The sequence below is a fragment of the Daucus carota genome, chromosome 2, assembly GCF_001625215.2.
Source record: "Daucus carota subsp. sativus chromosome 2, DH1 v3.0, whole genome shotgun sequence".
Lineage (NCBI taxonomy): Eukaryota > Viridiplantae > Streptophyta > Magnoliopsida > Apiales > Apiaceae > Daucus > Daucus carota.
This window is the reverse complement of record NC_030382.2, coordinates 33,117,306-33,129,761: the sequence shown is the minus strand read 5'-3', so window position 1 is coordinate 33,129,761 and position 12,456 is coordinate 33,117,306. Positions and strand designations below refer to the sequence as shown.

At 32.8% G+C, this 12,456-nt stretch overlaps 1 protein-coding gene across 1 annotated transcript; it reads left to right on the top strand.

The window, feature by feature from the left end:
* The first annotated feature begins 5,697 nt into the window (after nt 1-5,697).
* LOC108208391 (hyoscyamine 6-dioxygenase) lies at nt 5,698-7,593 on the top strand. The gene is made up of 4 exons (XM_017378924.2): nt 5,698-5,975; nt 6,132-6,370; nt 6,732-7,047; nt 7,145-7,593. The coding sequence occupies exons 1-4, from the start codon at nt 5,778-5,780 to the stop codon at nt 7,376-7,378; spliced, it is 987 nt and encodes a 328-aa protein (XP_017234413.1). The 5' UTR covers nt 5,698-5,777; the 3' UTR covers nt 7,379-7,593.
* The last annotated feature ends 4,863 nt before the right edge of the window (nt 7,594-12,456 follow it).

Here is a 12,456-nt window from a genome sequence, read left to right as displayed (position 1 = left end):
TATCAACCTCACGGTCTAAGGCATCGGCTAGGATTGATGGAGGAATTTGATGATCAACAAAGATGGGATTCGTCGCCTAAACAAAAATCAATCGCGGTGGTTTGACGGAAAATCTGCCGGAGTGAGATTCGTCGCCTAAACAAAGATCAATCGCGGTGGATTGACGGAAAATCCGCCGGAGTGTGGTGGTTATGTGTTTATGGGTGACTGAGATCAAAAGAATTGTGGGTTGGTTCCTTATTCTTAACTTTCAATCCCTTCAATGTGTGCTTGCATACCTTCTGTTTATAGGGAACAAATCATCTATAGTTCTTAGAGGTAAAAAAACCTAAGTCGAATAGAAGTAGTTTTCTTATGATGAGCCTATAGCCAAAGCGGTGGCCCATGACGTGGACGAGTCATCCAAAGTCTTCAACTGAGGCGGTTCCGATATATTTGGAGGGAGAGCCCATTCCATCAAAACCTAGCCATGAGGCCCAATAACTCGCTCTTAATCTAAATATTTCACAGATTCTATATTACCCGTAACTATTGGAGTTAACACTAACCTCAACTTTTTTGCATCTTGGAAGGAGGCGCATGGTATAGCCGTGGAGCCGTGGCCATCCTTAATGTGTATGGACAAGTTTTTACCCCCTATGAGGATAACTCACCAGAGTACAAGGCAAAGTCTATCCCTAAACTATCGACATACGATTATCTCAATCCACTGATGAGGTCAACCCACCAGAATGTAAGATCAAGATATGTGATCGTTCTTTATACTACCCCGGGGGGCTTCAATAAGAATCGTAATCATCTCAAGCCCCTACATGAGGATAATTCGGCAAAATACAAGATTGAGGGTTGTAGATCACGCTAGACTTCTTCGTGTTTTCACATTAACCATTAACATTCTTATTACTACAGTCATCTAGATTGTCACTCCATCCTCCCAATCATTTTCGTGGTTTTTTAGAAAAATACGGGATATCTACCAATCCATCGTTATTTTCCATCTTCTCCACTGAGACTACCTCAAAAAGGCCCCGAATATCGAAGGAAAGAAATTCTTGACAATATTGACAAATGAGAAGGCTTTAAATCCACAAACTTGAGATCCCCAAACTCTAAATCTACCTTGACTGAGTTTCACCCAAATATTATAATGGATGATGCAACTAGCAGCATCATATCCCCACTCGCCCACATGACTGATCCCGTCTTTGACCATTGGCCGGGCAACTCAGAAGACGCACCACATTACCCTTTAAAGAGAATATTACTAATCAAGTTGATTTTAGGGCATAATGTAATGTAGTTTGTAATAGTAATAATTCAACACTATAACCAAGACAGAAAATAATAAATAAGTATGATACAGGAATCGACAAATCGAAGAACAATTAAAACTTAAAATTAGGAGTATGTCTGTTGCATATTTGTTCACACAATATAATTAAATTAATAACTAATCGAAGATGTACTACTTAATGGAACATATAAACCCCTCACGACACAAAGAACAACGGATTATATACGGGGACCAAAATGTTCAGAAATATATAAAAAACTAGCATGTTATGCATCATCAAAAAATTATCCCACACATTGTTCTTACAAACTATTGTGTACATTGTTGTACATCATTTCTGTAGCTAACATGACTGCACAGTATATTGTTTCCGTCGTGATACATAGTTGGTGTAAAATACAAGTTAAATCATTCTTTAATATGATTTATTTTCATTAAAAAATAAAACAAGATGGACGATTAGAATTAAATGAAGGGGTTAATTATCAAGTTGGTCACTGAAGTGGGCTTAATGTATCAAGTTGGTCACTGAACTCAAAACGGTATCAAGATAGTCACTGAAGTTACTGTAAATATCAAATAAGCAACTCGAAATATGAGTTCAAGCATTAAAAATATGATTTATAGAGTTTCACGCATTATTTTTAAGTGTTCTCACAACCAACTAAAAGGTTATGACTTCTAATATTTATGATAATATGTTTAGATTTTATCAAGTTTATTTGTTATTTATATTAATTATATAGTTATTTTCTTTGTTTTAATTAAAAATAAATAATAAATAAACTTGATAAAATCTAAATATATTATCATAAATACTAGAAGTCATAACCTTTTAGTTGGTTGTGGTAACATTCAGGAATAATGTGTAAAACTCTATAAATAATATTTTTACTGCTTGAACTTATTTTTCGAGTGACTTGTTTGATAATTATGGTGACTTTAGTGACCATCTTGATACCGTTTTCAGTTCAGTGACCAATTTGATACATTAAGGGGTCATTTGTTAAATCTGAACAAATATTTCTGGATGATTGAAATTTCTGAATGATAGCTTATCTGAACGAAAGCTATAATGTTGTTTGTTAAATATTTTTTGAAAAGTTCTGAATACAAATTTATATAATTTTCAAAATTTAAGTGTTTTACTATATTAAATTTAGTTTATTTATGACTATCACCTATTATTATATGTATTATTAAACTTTTATAATTAATATATAAATTATGATGGAAAAATAAAAAAAATATTCATTTTAAAATTTTTAATTACAAATTCATATGATTTTTCAAAACGTAAGGGATTCGTAATCTAGTATTTCTCTCTATTAAATGTAGTTTATTTATGACTATCAACAATTATTATATGTTTTACTAAATTTTTATAATTAATGTGTAAATTATGATGGCAAAATGATATTCATTTAAAACTTTTTTTAATAATAAACAACGTTTGTACTAATATTTGTTCTGAGAAGGTGAGTCAAGTTGAAAAACGTTTCTTGGCTATCTGGATGGTTGAGGGAAGTTTTTGGACCCGAGTCGTCCAGCTGATTTCGCGTGTGATTCAGCTGTTAAGAACTTTATCAACATAAAATGGATCGTCCAGTTCAGTTTGGGATGGTTCACTCGTTAACAAATGAGCCCTAAGCCCACTTCAATGACCAACTAGATAATTAACCCTTAAATGAAGTCTCCGATTAATTTAGGTCTTCACTGAACTTTACACGGTTACCCAATTGGTTGAATATATGATACGATTTCGCATAAATTATATCAGACGTCACCCTATTACTTGACAGGTAACCTGCCCCCATTAAGAGAATACAAATATATGTATGCTTGCCTGAACAACTTTAAAAGAATGGAAACATAAAAAATCACTGTGTCGCCGGCAGAATAAATCAACTCAAATAATAAGTATCCAAACTTAACCTGTGATCCAAATAATCATTAAATTACAGAATATTAAATAATTATTATTTTATATTTTGAACAATAATTGCAAGTAGGATATAAGTCAACAATAAAATTAAACAAGAATTTTTAAACTAATTAATAGAATATATTTTTATATATATTCTATATGATTTTATTCTCATATTTAATTATATTTTGCACTGATTTGGATTTTATTTAATATATTTTAATGTTTTATTGTAGGAAATAAAGAATTCCAGGTTGAGAAGGATTTGGAGATAAATTAGCTATTTTGGAGCTAATTTCTATTAAAATTCGGATTTATTGGGTTCCACCCGATTTCTGCACTGTTTGGGCCATATCTTGAGCTCCGGATGTCAGAATTGGATGATCTTACAGCCCACGCGAAGCCCTTTTAATTCTCTTTAATTCAGGAGTGGTCCAAGAAGTAAAGTCCAATCAGAAAAGCCCGAAAACAGAGCAGCAAAGAAAGTTGCGAATTTTGACAAAGAATCCTACCTTGCTTGGGAGTTCTATTTTGTATATGGATTTAAAATATTAGAAAGACTTTTAATACAGAAATAGGATCAGATTTTATTATTAGAGGATTACCATTAGAATAGACATTAGTTACTTACGCTATTTTTACAGAGGGTTAGGTCTTCTTCTCCTGCTCTCCATACTTTGTTCTAGACATTGTTTTCTCCATTAATATAAGTTTGAGGTATTCTCTTTTCATCTCTTGTTTTACTTGTTAATGTTTTTTTATGGCTCTCTTCATTACTTTTGTTGCTTTAGTCTCTACTATGTGTGAGTAGTTCCATTCTAGGACAGAAGGGGAGCCATGTTTGCACCATTATAATGTTTTATTTTCATTAGTGGTTTAATGGGTAATGTGTAATTCTAGTCTATATGTCTTGATGTTTGATCTGTGTAATTGGCCAATATCATAGATTGATTGTATGCAAATAGAGGTACAAGATCGAGAGATGTACTTACTAGAAGCACACATAAGATTAGCGGGACTGAAATTGAGTGCGAGAGCATCAATGGATTCTTGAGAGTGTTAATGCTTGAGAGAGATTAACAATTGCTCTAATTACATGACTTGTTGAATTATTATATGAATAGCTAGTTTTGGTGTAAGCATGGTGAACCTGAATTGTCCTAGACTTTAGTTAATTGATTTAAATCATCTTTGCATTGCTTTATTTAGTTAGTAAAAAAATCTTAAATATTCGTTTGTCTTGTGAAACAATTTGCAATAATCAGATTAAGATTCTTGAAACTTGTCTCCCTGTGGATTCGACCCGTACTTGCTAGTATCTGTTTACAACAGGCACCGTGCACTTGCGGTGGATATAAATTTACACATCACTAATTTACAAATGATATTATTTATTTTATTTTAAAATCAGGTCCGCTAAATTTTCGAGTAGGTTTGGTTCATTCGAATTCTTTTCAACTTTGTGTTTAGTGATTCTTATGTTAGAAAGAGTACCGGACTACCGGTACATATTGGAAACACATATATAAATATATACATTTTAATAATATAGTTATTAATATAATATTTAATCTTCTAAATATTATTATGACTCGTTTTTAATAATACTGTAATCATTTAATTATAATTTTTTCTAAAATTATAATTTTAATCTCTGTTTTTAAAAAGTTTAGAAAAATATCTTGACGCGGGTGTGAAACGCGGCTTAACAAAGTAACTTCATGAAAAAGTAGAAAATAGTTTAACACTATAATTTTATATGTAGAAAAATAAAAAACGAATAATTTACAATTTAATTAGAGTGAATGTAAGGTAGAAATATAGGAATTTAACTAATCAAACTAATAATGTATATAAATTATAGAAAATGTCTGCCGGACAGCCTGTGTAATGTCTCGGATAAGCAAATTTGCCAATAGGTTTGGTAGAATTTGAATAAATTATATCTGACGTCACCTAATTAATCTAGATGTAACCTGCCCCCGTTACGAGAAAACAGATATAAATATTTGTATATTATCAATTTGTCTTAAAATAAGCCTCGCATTAACTTCTTTCACGCGTAATTTGAGATTTAAAAAAATCATACTTCTATATACTATTATTTTTCAATTTTTTTTCTAAATAAAAGTTGGATATCTACATTTTTATTAAAAAAGAAATTTTGAAAAATAATGTGTGAGAATATGTTTTTTTATGCACCTTAAATTACGTGCACAAAGTCAAAGCGGCACTTATTTTGAGACGGAATGAGTAACTTGAAGTAGTGTTGTAAAAAGGAGAAATCAGATTTAATTAATGAAGTCACGGAACAAGATTTATTAATGGAATTGACTTGATGAGAGATTAATTAAATAATAGGAGATTTATTCAGTTGAACGAGTTACGAAACATGATTAATCCGTACTTGAGTGATTAATCACCGACTTCTAGAACAAAGATTTCAACGAAAATAAACCATCACTGTTTGGCCGGCAGAATAAATGAACTCAAGTAGTATCTAAACTTGTGATCCAATCAAATAATTTCCTGGAGAAATTTATCCAAAATATTGAAATGCCTGCAGGTATCTATGGTTCAAGCTGGTATAATGTTCAAGAGGTGCCTAGCAATTATGCCTTCCCGGAGGAAGATAGACCGGGGCAGCTCCCACCTGTATGCCATACACTCCCCATTATCGACTTTGGAAAAGCCATAGATGCAGATTTAGTTAACCAAATCATCAAAGCTTCCCAAGAATACGGGTTCTTTCAAGTAAATCTCGAAATTTTTTTAGCTTTCTTAAGTACTCTGGTCTGTAGCTGATGATTAAATTATTTTCAGTTCGAGTTTCATACTGACCAACAGATTATCCTTAATTGATGGCATAGATAGATGTGTGAGTATTATGAATATTGAAAATATTTTCAGGTGATCAACCACGGAGTCTCGGATGATATAATACGAGACACAGCAGACATATTCAAAGAATTTTTCGAGTTGCCGGTGAAGACAAGTAGGAACTCTCGTGGTAGAAGCAATTGGGCGTATGCTAGCAGCACTAGCTTCAACAGAGATGGGATTCATCTGTGGAGAGAAAACATCAAACACCCTTGTCATCCTTTGAAGGAGTGCATGCAGCAGTGGCCTGAGAACCCAGCTCGATATAGGTACTCCCCGTGTTTCAATTTACATATACACTTTTAAGAATAAAATTTTTGTCAATTTAGTTGTCCACTTCAACTTTGAATGTAAAATTATATTTCAAAAGTCAATTCTATTTCACATATATGTTATTTATATTTCCTAGATCAACCTCATCCCAGGTATTACAGTCATTTAAAGCAATTAATTTATAAACATTCACTTTTCTTGAACTGTGTGATTTTTTAAAAGTAGACATCTAATTTGAATCTGAGGGAGTAACATTTATGTTTGTGCTTACACATGCGCGCACACACGCATATTCTCACATGTGATCAAACTTTTAAGTGGAGAAATCTGGATTTGATGGATGTTCATAAATCCCAGGGAAGTTGTATCGACATATCTAACAGAGGTAAGGAAGTTCGGGAATACAATACTCAATCTCATTTGCAAAGGAATAGGACTTGAAGTGGGCTATTTTGATCGATTTAGTGAGATTGGATTACTTAATGTGAATAGTTATCCGCCATGTCCTGATCCGAGTTTGACACTGGGAATACTGAGACACCATGACCCTAGCCTCATCACCATTCTCTACCAAGGAAACGTTCCCGGCCTTCAAGTCATGAAAGATGAAAAATGGATTGCTGTGGGAGCTATGCCAAATGCCTTTGTTGTTAATATTGGTAACCAGTTAGAGGTGATCAGACATCACTCAGTCTCTGTTCTTTGTGTTATATATCTTTATACTTTTACTAGTTCTGAAACATTTTGTAACATTCAACTTGTTGTTGCAGATTTTTAGTAACGGGTTGTTGAAAAGTGCTGAACATCGAGCAGTAACGAACTCAAGTGAAGCTAGGCTTAGTATCGCAGCTCTCATCAGCCCTTCTCCGGATTGCATAGTGGAACCTGCACAAGCTTTGGTCACTGAACTCAATCCAGCGCGGTACAAGCCAACAATGTACAAAGAGTTTGTGCATTGCTCTCGGGCTTTCGGTGATGACACGGAGGCTATGCAGCGTGCATAATGTTATAAAATGTACCATTGGAAACAAGAGCATCTCCGATGCTCTTTAAAAAAGCTCTTAATTCAAAATTTAAAGAGCAAGTCAAGAATTAGTGCTCCAATGAGCTTTTGGAAGCTCTTTATAAAATTATGAGCCTACTTTCTCTCCTCTCTTTGAAAGAACATCTAGTAGCTCTTAACTTTTTATTTATGAATATAATAATTATTTCCCTTCATATTTCCTCCTTTTTAGTTAACTTTTCCCTCTCATTTATATAAACTAAATATAAACTTTGAATAAAGAGCTAAATATGAATAATAGCATTGGAGTTCTCACATGTTCCAATATAATAATTCACTAGACGCTATATTTTATATTGTTGTTTAAGGAATGATATTGAGATGCTCTGAAGTTTGGAATAGGTATTTGAAGGTTGCGCGCATCTTATGATTTTAATGTTTAAGATTTGTACACGACTGAAGCTAAAATAAAGAGGTTGTTGACGCTAAATAAACTTACGCCTGTTATAAGGTTGTATAAAAAGTTTGAAAGTGATACACTTCTATTATACTAAACGTTAGTTAGACGTTAATTTCTAGACTAGACTGGCTTTAGTATGGTTTATGAGATATAGATGAACAAGCTACTTAAGTTCCAAGTTTTCTTTATTGTATATGTTAATTGTTATAAATACAAGTACCAGCTGAAAAACGAGAAAATAACCGGGTCATTCTTTTATTTCTTTGCAACTTTTTTATACTAAAAACTCTATCTGTTAAATGCTAAAAGGCTCAAATGAATATGGCTTTCTTGTCAAGATGAAATACAACACTTTGGTTCAAGAGATATATCATAAGTTTTCCATTTTCGACTATTTCTGATGTATAAAAACACCCAAGAATAATAAATTATGTAACATGACTTGTCACAAGAAGAAAGATTTTCGAATGGGACTCTCATTCGTAGATCAGCACACTGAAGTTTAATAAAACGGCCAACTGTTAACACAAATGTGATATATAGATCCTATATATATACTCAAAATTTATTGAGAACCTCTGACATGAACATAAACTGTTAGTAACTAAATATATAATGCTCACATGTTTACGCACATATGACATGTGTGATAGAGGTAATCTTCAAAGATGCAATTCTTTTTTGCTCTGATAAGTGAATCAATGTAGTAGAAATGTCCTTTCGCATCTTTTAATTGCACCCATTTTTTGTCCACAATACTACTGCCATGGTTTTGTTTAAATATGAGCAACATATCTTAATGACTTAAGTTTCGAAGTTGTGGTCTAGAACAAGACATTACTAATTTAAAAATGATCAAGTACTGGATGGTATCTATAGTACTCATGATTTTATTCTGTGGCTGAAGCTGAACAACTGCCACATTTGATGATAATCGACGTGAGTAAGTCACGAGGAACTAACATCAGCTTGGCAACAAATGAATTGGATTTCATTGTCATAATTATATGCATTTAGGTAGCCATCCGGATCAAGAGTCGAGAAATTTTTTATCTCATGTCATAAAATTCTTTCACATAGAGTTGTCTGCTATAAAGTTAATCTTCCTTGACTCGTTTTTTATATCAAACTAAACACTTGCATCATTGATAGGATTTGAAAAAAGGTAACTTGTAATTCATGATTTAAAGGATTAATTACAAAACAATCAAATGCACACATAATGGTGAATAAGATTTAAGTTTCGGGAAGACTAGGCCTCCAGTCGAGATCTCAATCAGTCATACTAGTCCATGGACATCCCTACCCTGTGAATCCCACAATTGTCAATCTCTTGCACATACTACCCAGCCCTGACCACTGGGGAACAATAAAACTTAACCAACTCCCTTGTCGCTGAACTAATGCACCTTTGGCAACTATCGGTAAACTACCTCCTTTTCCCTCCTGTATTAAGAATTTATGGAAAATTAGGAATCGGGTAAAACTTTAGGTCTTTAACACAACCGATATAGTAAAGCATTTTCTTTATCCAACACTTAATACTTAACCTTCATTACATAGGCTTTCTTTTTTGCAAGTCTTTGGCAAGAACATAGTGGTTTATATAAAGCTTAGCTCTTGTCCTTGATCATTACATATAGGGAGATTCGGCTTCTCCGGTTTTTTTGAAAAACTTCGACATCACCTTGATGCTTCCCTCTGAACTTTTTAAAAGTTTTTATTTCATTGCGAGTAAATGGGACATAGATGAAACAAATATTATTTTGTTAACAAACACAAAATATATTTGGTAATTTAAAAAATTATAAAATGATATGGAATCACACAAAATAAACATTTGACATCAAATTTGGTGTCATGCTATTCCTTTTTTTGTAATTTTACATCATTTGGAGTTGGATTGGAGCGGAGGTGTATATTCGTAAAAACCGAACCAAATGTTTATCCGGTTAACCAAAACCAAATTGATTGAAAAATCATCATCAAAATCTAAACCGAATTAAATTAGGTTTTGTAACCGAAAATATAAATTTCAGTTAATACTCAAAATCAAATATAAATACTGAATAAAATTAAAAGTTACGAAAAATCAAATTAGCAAATGCACAACTCAAACAAGATTACCGCAGATTACAGGTGCCAGACTACCAGCAAGACAACAAAACTCAATTCAAACATGCTTTAAAATATTTTTACTTTTAAATTTAAAAAAATTATGTTTGTGTAATAAGTCAAAAATCGGATTAAGGTTACAAATAAGTCAGAAACTGATGTAAACCTAAAAGTTAGTTTGAGGTATTATTTTTTTGGGTGACCTGATTTTTTTGATAAAAATTGATATAAATTGCTAATAAGTCATAAGTTACATATGAATCACTTTTATTTTAATTAGGGTTATTATGAATGGTACCATTGTGTTATTGGCTTCTCTAAATGGTACCATTTCGTGTTTTTGACTTACAGGTGGTACCACTTAGTTTATGATCCGTTAACTATACTGCCATTCCGTCCATGAAAACATTAAAAACGTTAGTTGATCGTATTTATTTCGTATTTTACTTTAAAAAACACATAAAATACAACTGATATCCGTATTTTTTCTTTGTGTTCTTGAGTTCTTGAAAATTAAACAACTTTTTGATCATGTTGTCGGTGTCCGTTTTAAGAATATGAGTACCAAATCGAAGTTTGAGACGAGATCTATCTATTTTGATCATCAATTTCACGATACAACATCCTTGAAAACCAAAATGGCTACCAGTTCTGAATCCTTCAGAAAATGGATAAGCTTCAATTCTGTCATAACGATGAACAGTTGGAGGATAAACAGCAACGTACCCCCCAATTTCCCACAAAAGCCTCTGCCCCCAATAAACCCTTAATATATCAAAAACCATTGAACTAACTGAAACAGGAAGCATCAAACCCCAAAATGCTGATGAATGGTAGATAGTATTTAAAAGAATTGACAGGCACCATAGCACCTTGTGGCAATGCCACTTTCGGAGCACGATCATCAAACCTGATGTCAAAACCTTCCAAACCAGGCTTCCTTGTAAAATAAAAAACCGAATCAACATCAGGAAGCCCATCAGATATGTCCTGTTGAATAAACTGTTTACCACCAAACACTTCCGTATAATACTCTTCATGACTGAACCAAAATGGATGTTTTCAAAGGATGTTGTATCGTGAAATTGATGATCAACATAGATAGACCTCGTCTCAAGTTTCGATTTGGTTACTCATACTCTTAAAACAACGGACACCGGCAACATAGTCAAAAAGTTGTTTAATCTTCAAGAACACAAAGAAAAAATACGGATATCAGTTGTATTTTATGTGTTTTTTTAAAGGAAAATACGAAATAAATACGATCAACTAACGTTTTTAACGTTTTGATGGACGGAATGGTAGGATCGTTAACGGATCATAAACTGAGTGGTACCACCTGTAAGTCAAAAATGCGAAATGGTACCATTTAGAGAAGCCAATAACACAATGGTACCATTCATAATTTCCCTTTTAATTAATATATTTTTAATAACTTATAAGTCATTAATAAGTTAGTATTACCCAAACAAAAATATTTTAAACCCTAACTTATCAGGTTAAGTCAAAAGTCACAATTTTAAACTCAGCTAAACGAGCTTTTAGTAAGTATCCAAGTGGTAACTATGAGAAATAGTTAAACGGGCTACCCTGATTGGAATAGAATAAGGGAAGAATTAAATGAAAAATTATATAAAAAATTTGTGAAGAAAGAAGAAAGTATATATGAGATAATAATGACTGAATGGGCTTAAATTATTGTGATAAAGATTATAAGCAAACATGATATAAAAATAGAATGAGTATTCCGTCCAAGATATTTGGGTTAAAGTTCTAGTCGAAATATTCGTAATGAAATGATTGAAGAAATGACAATAATTTCTCTTATCAACATCGTACAAGATTCATTTCATTTCCTCTTCATTCGCTCAAGTGAACACAACTTTATGACTTCACCTCAGTTGTATAAGAATGAGAGACCAAGAGATTAGATTCTGTCAGGGCTTGCTTGCTTCGCTGTTCTCAGCGGCGGATTTAACAGGGGGCTCGAGCCCGATCCCATAACAACTTCAGTTTTCTTCGCAAAATTTGTATTTTTTATAAGTGAGCCATCCAATTATTTTGAGCCCATTTCTTTGTATTTCAAGCCCGGTCCAGAGTCTACGGTTTAAACAACCCACAACTGTTATAGTTGAGGCCGATTCTCTGCTTCATGCGCCGCTTAGTCGAGACGGATTCAGTGCTTCATGCGCGGCTTAATATTAATAGCTTTCCTCATGTATGGCTCCTTTCTGCAATTTTGTTTTAGTATTAGTGAAGCCCTCCTCTCACTAAATTAAATGCTTTCCTCATGGCTCCCATTTTTTTTTAGTATTAGTGAAACCTCCTTTTTGGTATAATCTTGGATCCGCCACCAGCTATTCTCTACTCAGTAGGGTAATTGCACTGAAAGTCTGAAACGAGTAGCCTGAAACCCAAATGATGATATTTATATATTAGTAATTAGAGTTTATATATTTATATTATTAAATGAAATACCAATTTTTTATGAAGTATATTAAATT

Coding starts and splice junctions, on each gene's coding strand:
- LOC108208391 (XM_017378924.2), top strand. CDS start 5,778: ATGCCTGCAGGTATCTATGGTTCAAGCTGGTATAATGTTCAAGAGGTG. Junction 5,976..6,131: donor AAGAATACGGGTTCTTTCAA/GTAAATCTCGAA, acceptor AAATATTTTCAG/GTGATCAACCACGGAGTCTC. Junction 6,371..6,731: donor GAGAACCCAGCTCGATATAG/GTACTCCCCGTG, acceptor CATAAATCCCAG/GGAAGTTGTATCGACATATC.